This window comes from Camellia sinensis, chromosome 14 (genome assembly GCF_055761805.1).
Source record: "Camellia sinensis isolate YWXY chromosome 14, ASM5576180v1, whole genome shotgun sequence".
NCBI lineage: Eukaryota > Viridiplantae > Streptophyta > Magnoliopsida > Ericales > Theaceae > Camellia > Camellia sinensis.
The window spans coordinates 113988066-114004807 of NC_138974.1; the positions used below are offsets into that span (position 1 = coordinate 113988066).

Below are 16742 nucleotides of genomic sequence, written 5' to 3' on the forward strand. Positions count from 1 at the left end.
AGGCTTGAAAATGCTTGAAAATGGAGCTAAGGTATAGAGTAAAATAATGCAAAAATGGGGGAAATGAGGACTTGCCCTTGTAGCACAGCAATGCAGCCAACCCTGGACCAACAAAGTGAGCTTTGAACCTCTGAAAATGAGTTCCAAGGTGCTAAAATGGATGGTGGAGGTGTTAGGCTTAGAGGTGTAGTGTAAATGGCCACGAAAATTAGGGTTTGGAGCTTTGGAGAAGAAGGCTATGGAGGGTGGAGTGCATGTACCTTGGCCAAACTTTCTAACCCTTGCAAAATGAGATGGAGTGTTGGTTATATAGAGGAGAAGGCATAAGGCTTCTTGGAGAAGCCTCAAGAGGGGTTCAAAGCTTCTCAAAGAAGCTTAACCAAAAGGGTCAAGCTTCTTAAGGAAGCTAGACCAAAAAGGGTCAACTCAAGAAGCTTGACAAAAGGGTCAAGCTTCCCTAAGAAGCTAAGTAAGAGGGTCAAAACCAACTTAAAAAGGTCAACAAAAGACTCAAAATCTCGGACAGTGGGTCAAGTGCTTCACAGCTGGCACAGCTGTGTTGCACTTAAGAAGAGCAAAAAGCAGAAAGCTGGCCGACTAGCTAAGGTGGTCGGCTGGCCACTCCCCATGGTCGGCCAACCAGGGGCCAAAAGGGTCAAGCAAAATTGCTGGTCGGCCTACCCAGAAAGGTGGCCTCCCAGATGAGTAGAACACAGCCCTGTGGTGAAAAACGTGAAAAAGTGACTCAGGAAAAAGAAAAACCAGCTTTTTAGAGGGGTTCAAAAGGGTCAAGAAGAATTACTGGTCGGCCTACCCATATTGGTGGCCTCCCAGATGAGCACAACACAATGATGGTATGAAAAGCCAGAAATTGTGGCTCAAAAGTGAGAAAAACCAGCTTTTTGTCAGAAAAAATCGACTTTTGGAGAGAGAAAATGAGAAAATTGGTTTTTTAGGGGAAAAGGTGGCCGGCCACTATACTACCCCCTCCCTAACAGTGAAAATAGGGTCCCCACCAAAATGGACCAAGACAGATGCAAAACGAAGGTTCAGGGGCCAAAACGCGCAGTCCGAGGCCCCGAAAATAGGCTGTTAGGCACCAGAAGTGGCGTATGACCACGAGGGTGGTCTCCTGGGCCACAGTGCCCCTCTAAAGGGAGGAAATAAGGTGTGTGCCAAAAACCGAAGCAAACGGAGGTAGTTAAGCGGTCCCAAACCGAGGTGCACGGCCGACGGCTCCGAAAACCAGAAACTGGGCTCCAAAAGGGAAAAATGGCCTACGACCACGAAACGTAGCCTACGGCCACTGAGAGATGGTCTACGAGACCTCTCCCTCCTTTCGGGAAGAGAAAATAAAGAAAACAGGACTTGGTTCGCAAACCGAGGCAAAGCACAAAAGAGCTCCGAAGTCTGGAGGCAAGGCTCGCAACCGAGACTCTAAAACCTCAGAACGAGCACAATATGCAACATCACCGAGCGCTCAACTGGTGACGTCTTAGTCTTAAGGTCGGTCAAAAATAGGGTGTCTACATTCGGCTCCTTAACTGGCTGGGGTATATGCCGAATACAGGTTACGTTTCTGACCGGACACGCTCATCCGTCCCTATGGATCTAATAAAATTCGGCTCCCACAGCAACCTTCAACCAACCTCTTCTCACCACCACTCTACCACCGGAGCCTTACCGCCGACACCCTACCTTGTAGTTGAGTTTATTTTAGTTTAATGGAGCTTTTCTGTTTCTTGTCCCTACCATTGTTCAAGGTTCATCTTTATATTAAATAAATAAATAAAAACTGGAAAACAATTCTGGGCGGAGCACCAGCTGCACGTGCAGTCCCCGTCGGCACACGTGCGGCAATTCAAAAAAAAATTGTTTAGCATATCTAATTTTTTTTTATTATTATTTAATAGGTTGTGTCTTTTATTCTTTTTATTATTTTGATTGGTTAAAATAGTTTAGTTCAGTTAGTTTTAATAATTTGGCCATTAGTTACTTAAATAAAATAATATTGTGTCTAACTACACCATTGTTAAGTAGTTAGTTTAATGTACATGCCTATGACTAGTTGTGATATACTAATTTAGTTCTGTACTTATTAGAGTTGTTTCTTTTACTTTTATTTTTATTTTATTTTATTTATTTATTTGTCCAAAAAAAATTGTTATTGTAATTTTTTTAATGTATGTTATTCATTTTATTTCTTTTATTGTTGCTCTTCCAAAAAATAAAAAAATAAAAAAATAATGATGTGAATCGCATGTGGTGAAACAAGTGAGCAACCTTATGGTTTGATATTCTTATTCACATGCTGGTTCCATGAATATGAGTACATTTGCTTGTAGTGTGTGCAGGACATGAGTAGACGACTATCCACCCGAGCCACCAAAAAGGCCAAAGGTTCATCCTCTTCGGCACCACTGTCACCACCATTCTCACTACCGCCACTAGTTGAGTTGCCACGGCCAAAGTGGGCTTCTCACCCGATTCACAAGCTCACTCAGTTCAACATGCCATATTTTCATAATGACCTGGTCACTTCTTGGGTTGTTGAGCAGCTTCAACTCCAACAACATTTAGGCATTTGCACTGTTACGGCGCCAACTTATTCTCGTCTAGTCCGACTCTTCTACCAGAACATGTACGAGGAGCCCATGGTGTCCTCTCCCGCCCTTCTGTCCACCATTGATGGCCACAACATTAATTAGCATCACGTAACCCATGATTGCCCGGGTGTTAGGTTCCTATGATGAACGTGACGGTCAGCCATTCCTTAAAGTTGAGGGTCATCAACCCATACCTTGCATCATCCAAGAATTTTTGCCTGGGGCCCATGGTGATCCTAACTTCATGTGCCTGCATCAGAGTAAACTACCTAGCCACTTATTATTCCTTGACTCGGTGCTGTATAAGAATTCCCTTCCATTTGGGCACAAAGCTGAGTGCCGAAAAGAGTTTGTGCGGGTCCTACATTGCTACCACTATGGTTACCGAGCACACCTTCAGCATGTGATCTGGGTGCACATGCGAAAATTTATGCGGGAGGCCGTTTAGCCTCAACCTATGTAGAACATGACTTGGCCCCTACCCTTTGCCATCCTAATCACGCTAATCTTCCAACTAAACGATATTCCGATTGATCCGGCTGAAGAGATCAACACTGCCTACCCTATTTTCGGCCAACGAGAATGGCAGCATAGCTTATCCCGGATACCACTACAGGGTGGTGTCCTGGTTGCTAAGGCTGATGATCCCATACATGGTCCACATCCTCCTATCCCTCCCGTGCCTCTCCCAGGGGAGCCCATGTACATGACTCAAGAGGAGTACATGCATCTTCAACACTCTATGGACCAGGTCCACATTGCTCTTCAGGATCACCACCAGCTTCTCATGGGATTGCGCACAGGCTTTCAGACGCATAGGGATTATTCTCAGGCTACATTCGACCACCTTAATGCCCGCCAGCTCGACTATCAGTAGTCAGTTGCATCCTTGCAAATTGACTTGTATACATATCAAGAATTGAGCCAGTGTCGTTTTGACCAGCTCGACGCTCGAGTTCATGACGAAGCGTTCGAGATGCAGTCATTGATGCACACCTTGTTTGAGCAGCATTTCCCACCATCGCCACCGTCGGATTCTCAATAGTCACCTACTATCTTTTGCTTTGTTTTCTTCATTTATTTTTTTATTTTTATTTTTATTTTTATTTTTATTTCTTTTCTTTTTTTTTAAATGTGTTCATATCTGCCTAGCTGGAAAGGTGCACCTACATTGTCTGGTAATATTCTCTCTCTTTCTAATTTACTTCACGTTTGTTTCCATTGTGGACAATGTCATGTACAAGTTGGAGGACGAGGGTATTTTCTTCTATGTACTTCTACTTGGCTCCTAATTCATAATTCATGTTTATATCTGCTTCACTTAATTATACTACTTCACTTGATGTCGACTTGTTGCTAATAACGTCGTTTATAAGCATATGTTAAGTGAGGAACATTTATTGAATAAATACTCGCATGTGATGTTTACACTGGGATAGTTGCTTGTGGTTATGGTATTAAGTACACTTATCATGAGTATGCCTTAATTCATATGAAAGCACTATCTTAACGGTGACCTCTCTATTATAATCCCTATTCTACATCATTGATAACTACTAGGGTTACTGTAGACACCCCATTTTTTACCGACCTTAAGACTCAGACGTCATCGATTGAGCGCTCGATGATCACACATGTTTCTGCTTATTTCGAGTTTCCGGAGTTTTCGGCTCAGTGCCTTGCCTCCGGGCCTCTGAACTCTTTGTGTTTTGGCTCGGTTTGTGGACCAAACCTTGTTGACCTTTCCTGGAGAGAGAGAGAGGTCTCTAGACCACTTTTTGTGGTTGTAGACTACTTTTCCCTCCTGTAGGCTAGTTTCCGGTTTCCAGAGCCTTCGGCCGAGCGTCTTGTCTTGCTTCCCTTTTGGTTTGGTTTTGAACCAAACCTTGTTTTCCCTTTCCTGGAGAGAGAGAGAGAGGTCTTGTAGACCATTTTTCTATCTTGGAGACTAGTTTCCGGTTTTCAGAGCCTTCGGTCGCGCGCCTTGTCTTGGGATCGCTTACCGTTCTCCTTTTGGCCTGGTTTTCGAACCATGCCTTGTTGTGTTGCTCTAGAGGGACACTGAGGTCTTGGAGACCACTTTTCCCTCGTAGACCACTTTTGGTGCCCGCAGACTAGTTTTCGAGGCTTCTGGCTGCGCGCCTCGACCCCCGGACTCTTGTCTTGCATCCTTTTCGGTTTGTTATTGGAAAAAATCTTGTTTTCCTTCCTTGGAGGGTGGGATGAGGGTTGGAGACTAGTTTCTCTCCCTGAAAACCACTTTTCTTCCCTGACAGCCAATTTTCTGGTCGGCCAACTGGTCTTGGTGGCCTTCGGACCACCAAAAGTGGTCAACAGCCATGCCACCACTTTGCTTTCTTGGTGCAGACCACCTCTCCCCCCCTGTCAACCACTTGGTCTTCTTGCAGACCACTTTAAGTGGTCGGCCGACCAGCGTAAGTAGCTGGCCGACCACTTCAACTTGTCGGCAGCTTTCCTGCATCTTTTTGAAGATATTTTCTTGCCAGCTGTGATAGCTGGTGAGCACAGAAACCATCCTTCATACACGTGTATGGAGGGATTGCATCTAGCTTCAAGCTTGTTCAACTAGCTTGAGGCTTGTTTTTCTATAAAAGGGAGGCCCTCTCTCCCTTCTCCAGGTTCAGAAAAAGGTGCTTTGAGCTATACATATCATCTATCTATATTTCTTCCTTTCTCTCTTGTTTTGTGCTTAAAAGTCCATTTTCTTCTTACTTTTGCACAAAAACACATAGTGAAACACCATACTCTTGGAGCTGAGGCACTTAGAAGCTGGTTTTGGTGTTTTTGGATTGGTTTTAGCTCAAAAAGGTTGTTGGAGTTGCAGCCTTGAAGTTGTTCTACAAGGGTAAGTTTCTAACCCCTTAAACCTTGGTTTTTGTTTAAGCTTTTGGCCCTATTGGCCTGCTGATTTAGGCCTAACTTTTAACTACAAAAAGTTCTGATTTCAAGTGTTTGAAATGTTTGTTTAAGGCTTTGTCGGTGTTGGGGGTAGTCTACCCCCCTCTTGTGCCTTGTTTGGCCTTGTTTTGTACTGTCCTTTTAAGCTATTGGGACCACCTCTTTTGGGCCTTCTCACCACTGAAACTCAGAGGAATTTTAGTGGTGGAAAGTGTGTTTTGAGGTCCTAAATAGGAGGGGCTCATCCTCTCTCGTTGTGTCTTGAATGCTTGCCTTATTAGCCTCATGTTTGAGCATGGTTTTCTAGCATGTGTTGGCTTGCTCTCAACTTGTTTTTGGCATTATTTTGACATGGCATACCTCTGTTTTAGCTTGGTTGAGTCACCACTTGCATGCATTCTACACTTGTAGTGTAATCTTGCATGCTAGCCTAACATGCATCATGCTTTTGGACTATCATTCTAGCATGTTTTGCCTCAACTCCAGGAAGCTTTTGTCATGTTTTACCATGCTTAAGCTCTAATTTAAGTGCTTTGGGCCATGCATGCCTTGCTTTGTATAGCTATAGTTCATTCATGCTCACTAGCTTTGAGTTTCCAAGCCACTAGCACACATTGCTTGAGCTATTCACATGATTTGGCATGATTTGATATGTGATTTCAATGCATATAGTGTGGTCATTCCCTCACATCTTTCACTCATTCCATGCATTGGAGGGTTTGTGCTTTATGCCTTAAATATGAGCACATGTGCATGCCATCTTGCCTAGGCTTTTGGGCCACCATTTCAATGTGTATTTGGTTCTATTTTGCCATGATACAACTCTGATTTTTGTTCGTTAAGTCATCTCATGCTTGGTTTTGGTAGGTGTAGTGTAATCCTTCTTGTTGGCCTTGCATGCTTGTTGTTTTGGCTACACTCCATGCATGTTTTATCTTTGATTTGACATGCTCTAGGACTGTTTTGGGTTGCATTGGTCATATGCTTCATGTATTGCATAGCTATAGTGCAAGTGCCTATGCTAGTTTCAAGCTTTGAGTCTCCTAGCATGCTTCATTTGTGACATGTACATGATTTGGCATCATTTACCATGTCATTTCAGAGTTTATAGTATTGCGATGCTCCCACTTCTTTCACTCTTTGAGTGCCTTTAAGGGTTGTGCATTGTTGCCTTGTTTGTGGCCTAGCTCGTATGCATGCATGCCTAGACTTTCGAGCTCCCATCTTAGCATGTCTTGGTCTTTGTCTTGACCTATTTGAGCTCTGTTTATGGCTGGTTCGTTCATTTGTGCCATGCATTGCATGCCTCTTGCGTAGCCCCTTTTGGTAGCCTTGTGTTTAAGGGCTCTTGCATGACATAATTATGTTGTTTGAGTGGTTTGGCACCATTTCATACATGATTTCAGAGCTTATAGTGTTGTCACACTTCCATGTTTTTTACTCTGTAAGTGCTCTTGAGAGTCACATCTTAATGCCTTAATTCTTGAGCCAATTGGCATGCATGCTTGTATATGCTTTTGGACTTGTCTTGGCATGCATGAAGCTTGTTTGAGATTGGTTTGGTCCATTGAGTGTTGCATTACATAGCCCTTGCCATGTCCATTATGTTTGCATGCTTGTTGCATTGCATTATGTTTGCATACATTGCATTGAGTTTGCATGCCATTAGATTTGATAAGTTGATCATGCATGCATTGCATTGTGTTTGGATAGGGTGTTTGTCATGACCCGAACCCGCGCCCGTGGGTTAAGGACATAACCAGTCAGTAATCATGAGATTACCTACGGCCTCAAACCAAAACAAATGTATTTTAACAGAGTTAATGGGGGCCAAACGGAAGCAGTTCAAAACTTTGTCCATGGAGTTGTGCTTACATGGCACATCCAAACAACCAAACATATATGCATTAATAACTCACAACAGAAATACAGTAGCATAAGTTCTATACAAACAGGATCATCCGAAGACTAAGTCAACCAATGAAAACTATATACAGACATATGCAAAGTCCTCGCCAACATGACAAAAATAACATAGCATAGCAGAAAAGCGAAGACGAGTCTCGTACGTGAGACACTAGGGCTGACTCTCCAAAACTCGGTTGTTCCACACAGACTTCACTGGGGCTGGGTCTAGACCTCTCTTGGCTCACCTACAAACACATGAATGAGCGTGAGCGATAGCCCAGTGAATAATATCAAATAAGAAGATACAAACGATATGTAGAACAACATACTCCGAACGACCTTGGGCCCAATTCACATTTTTATTTAACATTTATATACACAATTTAAGTCAAGTGACTATGGTTTCAAACATACTGGCCTTTGGCCCATTTATCTTTCATTCCTGTCAAAACGGTCTCTGGCCCACTCATTTATGTCAAAACGGCCTCTGGCCCATCCATTCATGTCAAAACGGCGTCTGGCCCATTCATTCATGTCAAAACGGCCTCTGGCCCATCCATTCATGTCAAAACGGCCTCTGGCCCATCCATTCATGTCAAAACGGCCTCTGGACCATCCATTCCTTCTTGTCAAAACGGCCTCTGGCCCATTCATTCTTTCTTGTCAAAACGGCCTCTGGCCCATTCATTCTTATCAGACATTTGTCCACAATTCAAACTAGCAAATCATAAAGCATAAGGCTTATAAGAAAATAAGCAATTGGACAAATGACAAGCTTCCAAATATGGATATTACTCACAGTGATCGGTTGGTTGGTTTGCCCTTGAGCTTGACCCTACACAGTCCATGAACACAAAAGGGTTACCAACAATTCAATCCGTTCTTAAATTCACATTTTCTTCTTTAGGCTTTATTCTTATCTCTTTAACTCAATTACAATGCTCAATGCATGCCTAAGAGTACTTAGAAGTGAAGGAGAACGGAAAACGAAACACAGAATGCATAAACAAAATTTCAGAAAATAGGGTCCCCGCTCGAGTGTGGACTTCCTCGCTCGGGTGGACCCAATTGGTCTGCAAAAGTGCTGGTTGCATCAAATTCACACTCGAGCGTGAACTCAGGCGCTCGAGCGGAAGGTTTGTCTACATAGCTCCCCGCTCGAGCGTGGACTTCCCCGTTCGAGCGGACCCATGCTTGCAAAAAAAAAAAAAAAAAAATACTGGGAGCATGAATTCCCCGCTCGAGCGTTGGTTCCCCCGCTCGAGCGGACATCATAAATTCTGGGTTTTCTAGAATGGTTTCTTGAGTTCAATTTCGACATTTCAACCACATTTCTTGCATATTATGGCTCCAATTTCACACATACATATACCCACATGATACTAACACCAAATCATAACACAATGAAGCTCCATTTCTTGAATTACTTGCATGCATGCCTCAAATTAACCCAAACTCATCACCAATACATCAAATTCAAACATGCAAAGCTCATACCTCCGTGATCTACTCTTGCATGTGAGAAATATTCATTCATATCAACTTAATTGGTCAAGAGATGATCAAATACATGGATTTCAAACAAGATTCAACATAGATTATACACATTGTGTTCAAATATGGAAATTCATAGTAATTTCCTACATGCATGCATCTATTGACTTTAAATTCAACACATACAACTCAAATTATGTCAATTCTCACTCTTGATTACCCAACTAGCTTGAATACACAAAATCACAAGTCCAAACTTATGAATCAAGGGATGATTACTCACCTAGGAGCTTAATCCTTACAATCTATGGTAAATTCTTGAGTGTGCCTTCAAGATCACCAAGCTTTGAGGCCAAAACTTCAATTTTCCTTCACCCTCTCTCCCTCTAGCCGACCCCCTCCTTTTCTTAGTGTTTATGATCAGCCAAGTAAAGCTTAAAGGAGAGAAATTTGGTGTGTAGTGCCCATATTAAAAGCCCCTCTTGTTACATTATTTTAATATCAAATAATAGAACACTAAGTCACTAATTAAACCAATTTAATTTGATCCGAATCAGTTTTCAATTAAATTTCACCGTAGGCTCTAAAAATTATGCCAATCACAATGGCATAATCAATTTCGGGTTCTGTGGACGATAAGGCCTTCAATTTAATTTCCAAAGCAGACAATTAAACAGATATTCCTACGGTGAACAGATAGAAATTAAAAACCATATATTTTCACCTAATGGCACACGAAATCATATCAAAACACATAATCACATTTGTATTAAGGACCAATTAACATAATAAGGGACAGGGTTATCACAGTGTTAGTCCAAACACGAGAAACGAGGGACGTTTCATACTTGAAGTGATGAAACGTGCCTCATTTCTCGATCGCCGACGCTCTTGATCATGCAGATAGAGTTTAAGGCCCTTATGTGTTATTTGTGCATTCATTTACATTGATTCGTGCAATCTTGGTTTCTCGGCCATCGTGCATTGCGATGCTCGATTGATGGCCCGAGAGTCGAGAACCGCACTCCCTTGAGCTTAAGAAATGATAGGGAGAGTGGTTGTGCACACATATCTTGCAAATACACTGCTGTGCCCCTTCTTGTTCTCTGTTGCAGCAAACTGGAGAAGTGCAAAATTTTCTGGTCGGCAGGCCAGTAAAAGTGGTTGGCTGACCACTTTTTCTGATCTGTAGCAAAGGTAAGTGGTCGGCAGGCGGTTGGCAACACCAATAAGGGGTCGACAATGCTCCTGGAGGTCTCCATGATGAAGCAGAAGCTATCTAGAGGTTTGTGCAGTGTTCTAAAAACAAATGCAAACAGAGGCAAGTTGGGGCATCGCGATGGATTTCTGAACGAGGCGACTGAGCATGCATGCGCTTCTCACTCCGTGGCCCCTTTATTTGCTTTACTTAGTTGCTTTGCTTAAGCTAGCTAATGCATTGGTTTTTGTACTTAAGTAGTTAATGCGATTAGCTATTCATTTGTATTTAATTAGCTAGTGTAGTTAGCTAATTAGCTTGTTTTGTAATAATTAATTAACTGGTTAGTTAATTAGTTTTATTTTGTAATAATTAGTTTAATTAGCTTAGATTAGCTAGTTAGCTTATTATTCGGACCCTCCGTCGAGGGGGCGCAACTGTTGTAATAAGTGTGTGTGTGTGTGCGATGCATGTCTTCCAACCCCCATTTCTTTCTCCCTTTTACTTATCTGCTTTCAGTGGTTAGTCTTAGGGCATATTTCAATTAGCATACTTATGTTTGCATGCGTACATCCATTCATCTGTCTTGCATGCATCGGGCTCGGCGCATCATACAAACTGCATTGTATTTAAATTCCAATTTGAATACATGTATCAATTATTGCATTTCACATGACATCTTAGAATAGCCGAGCCTATCTTAGTTGCATTTTGCATGCATTGCATTAGACATCTTGACATAGCTAGGATCATGCATTGATTACTCACTAGCTTTTGTTTTGGCTCGGAGTACTAGGTAAGCTTTTACGATTTAGCATACTACATGAGATGTGTATGTTGCCACGATAGCATGCTTGACATGAGGCTAACTGCTTAAGTGTTTAACTGCATGAATGCCTGTGGATGAAGGCTTCATTGCTTGAATTAGAACAATTCATCAAAATGCGAGTGTTCAGCCCACTTTGCGGAGTGGAAAAACCATGTTTTCAAAGCCCACTTGAGGGTGGAAAAATCCGCGTCTTAGCCTACTTACGAGTAGCAACTTCAAACCATTTTCAAACAAACAAACATGAGATGTTTTGTTCCAACTCAGACGACCTAGTCTATACTTGTATGCTGTGTGCATCACATAGTAAACTAGCTAATAAACTGGAATAAGAACACATGTGTTTTCAAAAATAACGTATCATGTTAGTAAAGGCCGATCTTTCATCGCATGACCTTACCCTCTCGTACCCAAGTCTCCGAGCCGAGGCAACTTTGGTGATGATGGACACGTGGCCTTAGGCACGAGTCAGGGTTTCCTAAATTTTCCAAAACAAAATATTTAGGTGGCAACTCTGAAATTTGGCAAAGCAGTCCATGTTTGGCGCTTTTTGATTAAAATTGATTTTCCAAAACGATTTGTCGAATTTGGAGTCTTTGGTGATTTATCAGTCTTACATTGCACTTTGTGAGATTAGATTCAGAACTGTGACATGAGTTCGAACTGTAGTAGCTAAGACCAACGATTCACGCCCTCGCGCGCGGAGTGGAGTTCGGGGCAGTCTACAGTTGTAGAAAAGAATAAATGAGTAGCCTTGATTCTCCCCTCCCTCCCACCCAAAAAAAATAAATAAAAATTGACGTGTTTGGGTTCGTAGCCTCTTTAACTCGAGTTATTAATCCCGTAGTAGTGTCTCTACACCTAGTACCCTAAAACCATCTAGTTTCGGAGTCATTAGCTCAATGCTTGCTACATGGGTTAATTAGAAAGCTTAAGGGACCTAGACATTGCATAGTTAAGAAAAAAATATGAAAAATGACTTGTTCGGATTCATAGCCTTTTCAGCTTGAGTTATTAAGCCTGTAGGGGTGTCTTCACACCTAATGTCCTAAAACCGTCTGGTTTGGGAGTCATTGGCCCAATGCTTGTCATATGGGTTGATTAGAAAGCTTAATAGATCAGGACCTTGCAGAGTCTTTCCCGAAAAAAAAAACAATTATTTGAGAATCTTGGTTGCAAAAGTTTAGTTTTTCTGTATATGTTGGGTGTTATTGTAAGTTACATTGGGCTATTATAGTGGACAGATAACTAGTTATGAGGATTGCACTTTACACCGAGGGTACTGATGATGTGTCTACTAGCATTCACAAGTACGTGGAACTTAATTTTTGTAATACAGAATTGTGATCTTTGCTTGATAGATTCCTTCATACTTGTCTACCATGCCTTCAATGGCTCATCATGTCTTAATATTGCACTGTAGTAGAACAAAAATTAATTCTTAAGTTAGGCAGATGTGAATATGTTAATGTTTATGAGTATCATTTCTAAAAACCCTCACGAGACTATACTCGTCCACTTGGGATAACTTTGTGGTTTAAAGGCTTGTTGCATATGCTAAATGCAATCGTTCTTCCTATGAAAGAGGAGGCAGCTAGATTTTGTTTCATTTTTTATTTATTTATTGTTTCTTTTTTATTTATTGTTTCTTTAGTACTAGCAAGTTGTAAGTTGTGGGATGTGATCAAGGCCGAATTGTACAACATTGAGGCTGGTAATTAGGATCCCTTAACCTTACTTTCCAGTCACATTTTATATTTTATGTCTATTTAATGCCAATTAGGTTGGATGTGGTTCGAGCACAAAATGAGCAAAAACACAGTATTTTAGCCAAAAAAGGATTTGCCGCAAGTGCGGAGGACCATTCCCGCACGTGCAACCCACCAAATAAGCCAAATAGCTACTGCAAAAATTGCACGTGCGGAGGGCTTCTTCTGCACGTGTGAAACCCCTTTCCGTACATGCGGTGGTATTTCCTACATGTGCGGCCATGCCTTGAAAAGTGTGCCCGATGTTTTGAACTTGTTAAGAAAGGCTGAAGATATAAAAGGCAGAAGAAAAGGTTGGATTAGGGTTCAGAAAATTTTCAAAAAGGAAGAAGGGGCTATGGTTTGGAAAAGGGGATTCTCAAGCTTGAAGATCAATTTTCATGGAGGTTTTTGCTTCTTCTATCTCTTCCTACTCCTCCTTGAGTGGCTAGACTCCTATTTCTAAGGTTTTGATGAAACCCTAGCCAAGTAAATAGGATTTTCTTTTTGGTTTTCTTTTATGTAATGGTTTGAATAGTTGCATGGTTCTTAAGAAGTTTTCAAATAAAATTTTCCCTTATTTCTTCAAGTATTCTTTTTTCTGTGATTGTTGAATGATTCCCATGCAATAGTTTTCTGTTCTTTCATATTCAATGTATGACACGAGTCATACTACGAAGGACGAGTCGTTTTGCTACCGTAGTTTAGAGCGAACGCCTCGTACTACTTGAGATAGTTCTTGCCCATACATTGAACGTGATAATTTTCTTGATCAATGCTTTGAACTTGTAGTTGCGAAATATTATTTAGTTCGAACCGTAACATAATTGATTTTCAAATTGAAACCTTATTTATGTAACCAATGGTAAATTCATTACTCTAGGTTTTTCCTAAAATCAGTAAGTTCATCTTTAATTATAATTGCTAGTTTATCTGCTTTGTTTAATTTAATTATCATTAGGTTATGAAAAACCATCTTTTTCATCAAAATTAATCTATGGATTGATACCTGGACTTACCATTATTCTGAGGAATTTAGTAAAGTTTAGTGTTTATTTTTGGTGTATAAAATGACCCATCAGTCTTCAATAAATACTCTCGCCTTTAGATGTCTCTTGTTTGTTGAAACAATTGATCATTAAATATTATTGTGTTGAAAAGCTTGGGAAGTATGTCCTGGGTGTATGTTATCTTGCGGTTTGATTTAGGTCAATCCTTATTCAGTACAGGATTTGTTTGAATGGTGGTTTGGGTTCAATTTTTACCTATGGTAGTAGGTGGACTCTATGAGTTCCAACTTGTCTTTATACTCTGTGTATGATTTTCTTTTTAATTTGGATGGGGTCAATAGATTGAAATATTGAGATTCAAATTTTTGGAACTGATGATCGTTGTTATTGTTGCTTTGAGTACCAATTGACGTGCAAATTGTTCTTCTGAGCTCTAATGATTTTGAAGGATATGTCTTCAACTTTGAGGTACTCTAAAGATGAGATTTTGACAGTTGTAGAAGGGATCTTGGATGTAAAAGAGTTACTATACTTGCTTTCTTAGCACCAATTTTGAAGATTTGCAGTGACTTCTAAGGCCTTCCAAAGTTTGTTAATTATGGAATTTTTTCCTTTCAGAGAATGAGAGATTTTGCATGTTGTTTGTTTTAATTACCATGTTGCAATATTGAAAGGTTGTTCATTTTTTCTTTGGGATTCCTAATGTTGAATCTTCAAGGCTTATGCGTTTATCAAACAATAGATTATCTTACTCCTATGGATTTTTCAAATTGTTTAATTATTAAGGCTGATGGGGTTCATATTCTTCTATATATATATAGTTGATCAATGTAATGTAGTGAGATTCCAATATATTTAGTAGGCTTATGCTCATTAGATTTTATACCAATTCTCTCTTTCTCACTAGAGTGACAACTAAACTAAACTCATTTTACAATGTATTGCTCTTCAATTGATCAATATATGATACAAAGATAGAAGATAGGGAAAAAAAATAACGAAAGCATGTGGTTTTACTTCTTTATGCATAAAGTTGGTTTTTATTATCTCAAATGTATCAACATCTAGACATACATTGATTGAACATATGAGAAAACAGATAAAGTGTATCTAAATACATGATTGCAACATGAAATTTTTATAAAAGCAAAATTTGAAGCATATGGATTGTTTGAGCCCTCTTTATTCCCCAGAAGCATGTCATGCTTAAGCTCAATGAACCCCAACATAGTATCCTTTTCCTTCTTATAGCAATTACATTTTCCATTAACCTATGACCTGAAAAATAAATGAACAAATAAGAAGATGATGAGAATAAGTGAATAAGAGGCATCATTACCTTGCTACTTATTAGTTACAAAACATAGATGCATTATACGTACATGAGTCGATCACTTGTAGTGACTTGTTTAGTATGGAGGAGGTGGTGACTTATAGTAATAAGGAGGTGGCGGCGAGGGAGACGGAGGTGGAGGAGACTTATAATAGTACGGAGGTGGAGGAGATGGTGAAGGGGGATGAGGGGATTTGTAGTAGTATGGAGGTGGTGGTGATGGAGATGGAGGAGGTGGTGACTTATAGTAATAAGGAGGTGGCGGTGAGGGAGATGGAGGTGGAGGAGACTTATAATAGTATGGAGGTGGAGGAGATGGTGAAGGGGGAGGAGGGAATTTGTAGTAGTATGGAGGTGGTGGTGATGGAGATGGAGGAGGTGGTGATTTGCAGTAGTAAGGAGGAGGTGGAGGTGGGGGTGACGGCGGTGGCGGTGACTTATAATAGTAAGGTGATGGTAGCGGTGGGGACATGTATAAATAAGGCGGCGGTGGTGGAGAAGCATAAATGTAAGGCTTGTAATCAGCTGCTACATGTGTAGCTAACAAACATATTGCCAAGGCACATAGTGCCATTGGAAAAGAAGAGGCCATTTCCAGAATGACTTTTTGCCATGTTTGATTTGGTGGATTAGAGCATGGGATTGGGATTATTAATCCGTGGGTCCAATTATCCTATGTTTGTTTTAACATTTTGGTTTAGGATTATTAATCCAATGGATAATTAATCCAACAAATTTGTAGGATTATTAGTAATGGGATAAGGGTGGGATTATTAATCCAATGGATATTAATCCAATTGGATAATGCATACCACACTAATTTAATAGGATCATTAATACTTCACTATTAGTCTTGTGAATCAAACATGACCTTTAGGTTTTGTTTGTAATACCCACAGACTACTACTATTTGATGTTTTCAGAAAGGGGAGGGATGCCCTTTATACAGTGATCTCTTCAATCAGTATGGGCATTTTTTTAATAGTTGTTGGATACTTCCTCCCTCTAACAAATCTCTTATTTTTTAAACGCAAAATTATCTCCCAATTTCATTCAAATCTCTTAGTTTTATAGTTAACTGCATTCACATACATCTGACAAGGTTGGCATCTAGTGTGCGCCTTTATGTTTAATGTAGTTAAATATCATCTGGTTATAACACAAAATGATTGGTTTTGATTTCATTTTACAGTTTTATAGGTAAGCTGTCTAATTCAATAAAAAAAACATTGTACCTATACTTTAAAATTTTCATAGTCATACTGAAATTTTTTAAAATATTCTTCAAATTAACTTTTTTAAAATATGTAACAACTAAACAAATTATGCATATTATATAGTAATTGGTATAAAAATACAATAAATCGTATAAATAGTAAAAAAAAGAAACTATAAACATTTTTAAGCCCCAAAAAAAAAAAAACTTTGTGAGAATGAAAGTCTCATTGACATCAAAATGAGATTGGGGTTTCAAGAATTGAATGAGAAGAAAAATAAGTATCTTGTATAACCAATATACATATTCAAATTAATAAAAACATCAAATGATTCGGTTCAGTTTTGTTTGGTTCTTTTGAGCCTTAATTTGTTAATCGAACCGTAATTAACAGTTTTTAATTTTTCAGTACCGGAACTAAACCGTCCTCTAAATGTTGGATTGGTTCAGAGTAGTTTATTGATTACTAATATATATATATATA

The 16742-nt window shown here is 40.0% G+C and overlaps 1 protein-coding gene across 1 annotated transcript; it reads right to left on the bottom strand.

Moving 5' to 3' along the window:
- Nucleotides 1-14862: 14862 nt before the first annotated feature.
- On the bottom strand, nucleotides 14863-15623 carry LOC114256371 (uncharacterized). Its single transcript, XM_028196003.2, has 2 exons — nucleotides 15092-15623; nucleotides 14863-14987 (listed from the first exon to the last, which is right to left on the bottom strand). The coding sequence occupies exon 1, from the start codon at nucleotides 15614-15616 to the stop codon at nucleotides 15119-15121; it is 498 nt and encodes a 165-aa protein (XP_028051804.2). The 5' UTR covers nucleotides 15617-15623; the 3' UTR covers nucleotides 14863-14987; nucleotides 15092-15118.
- Nucleotides 15624-16742: the final 1119 nt, after the last annotated feature.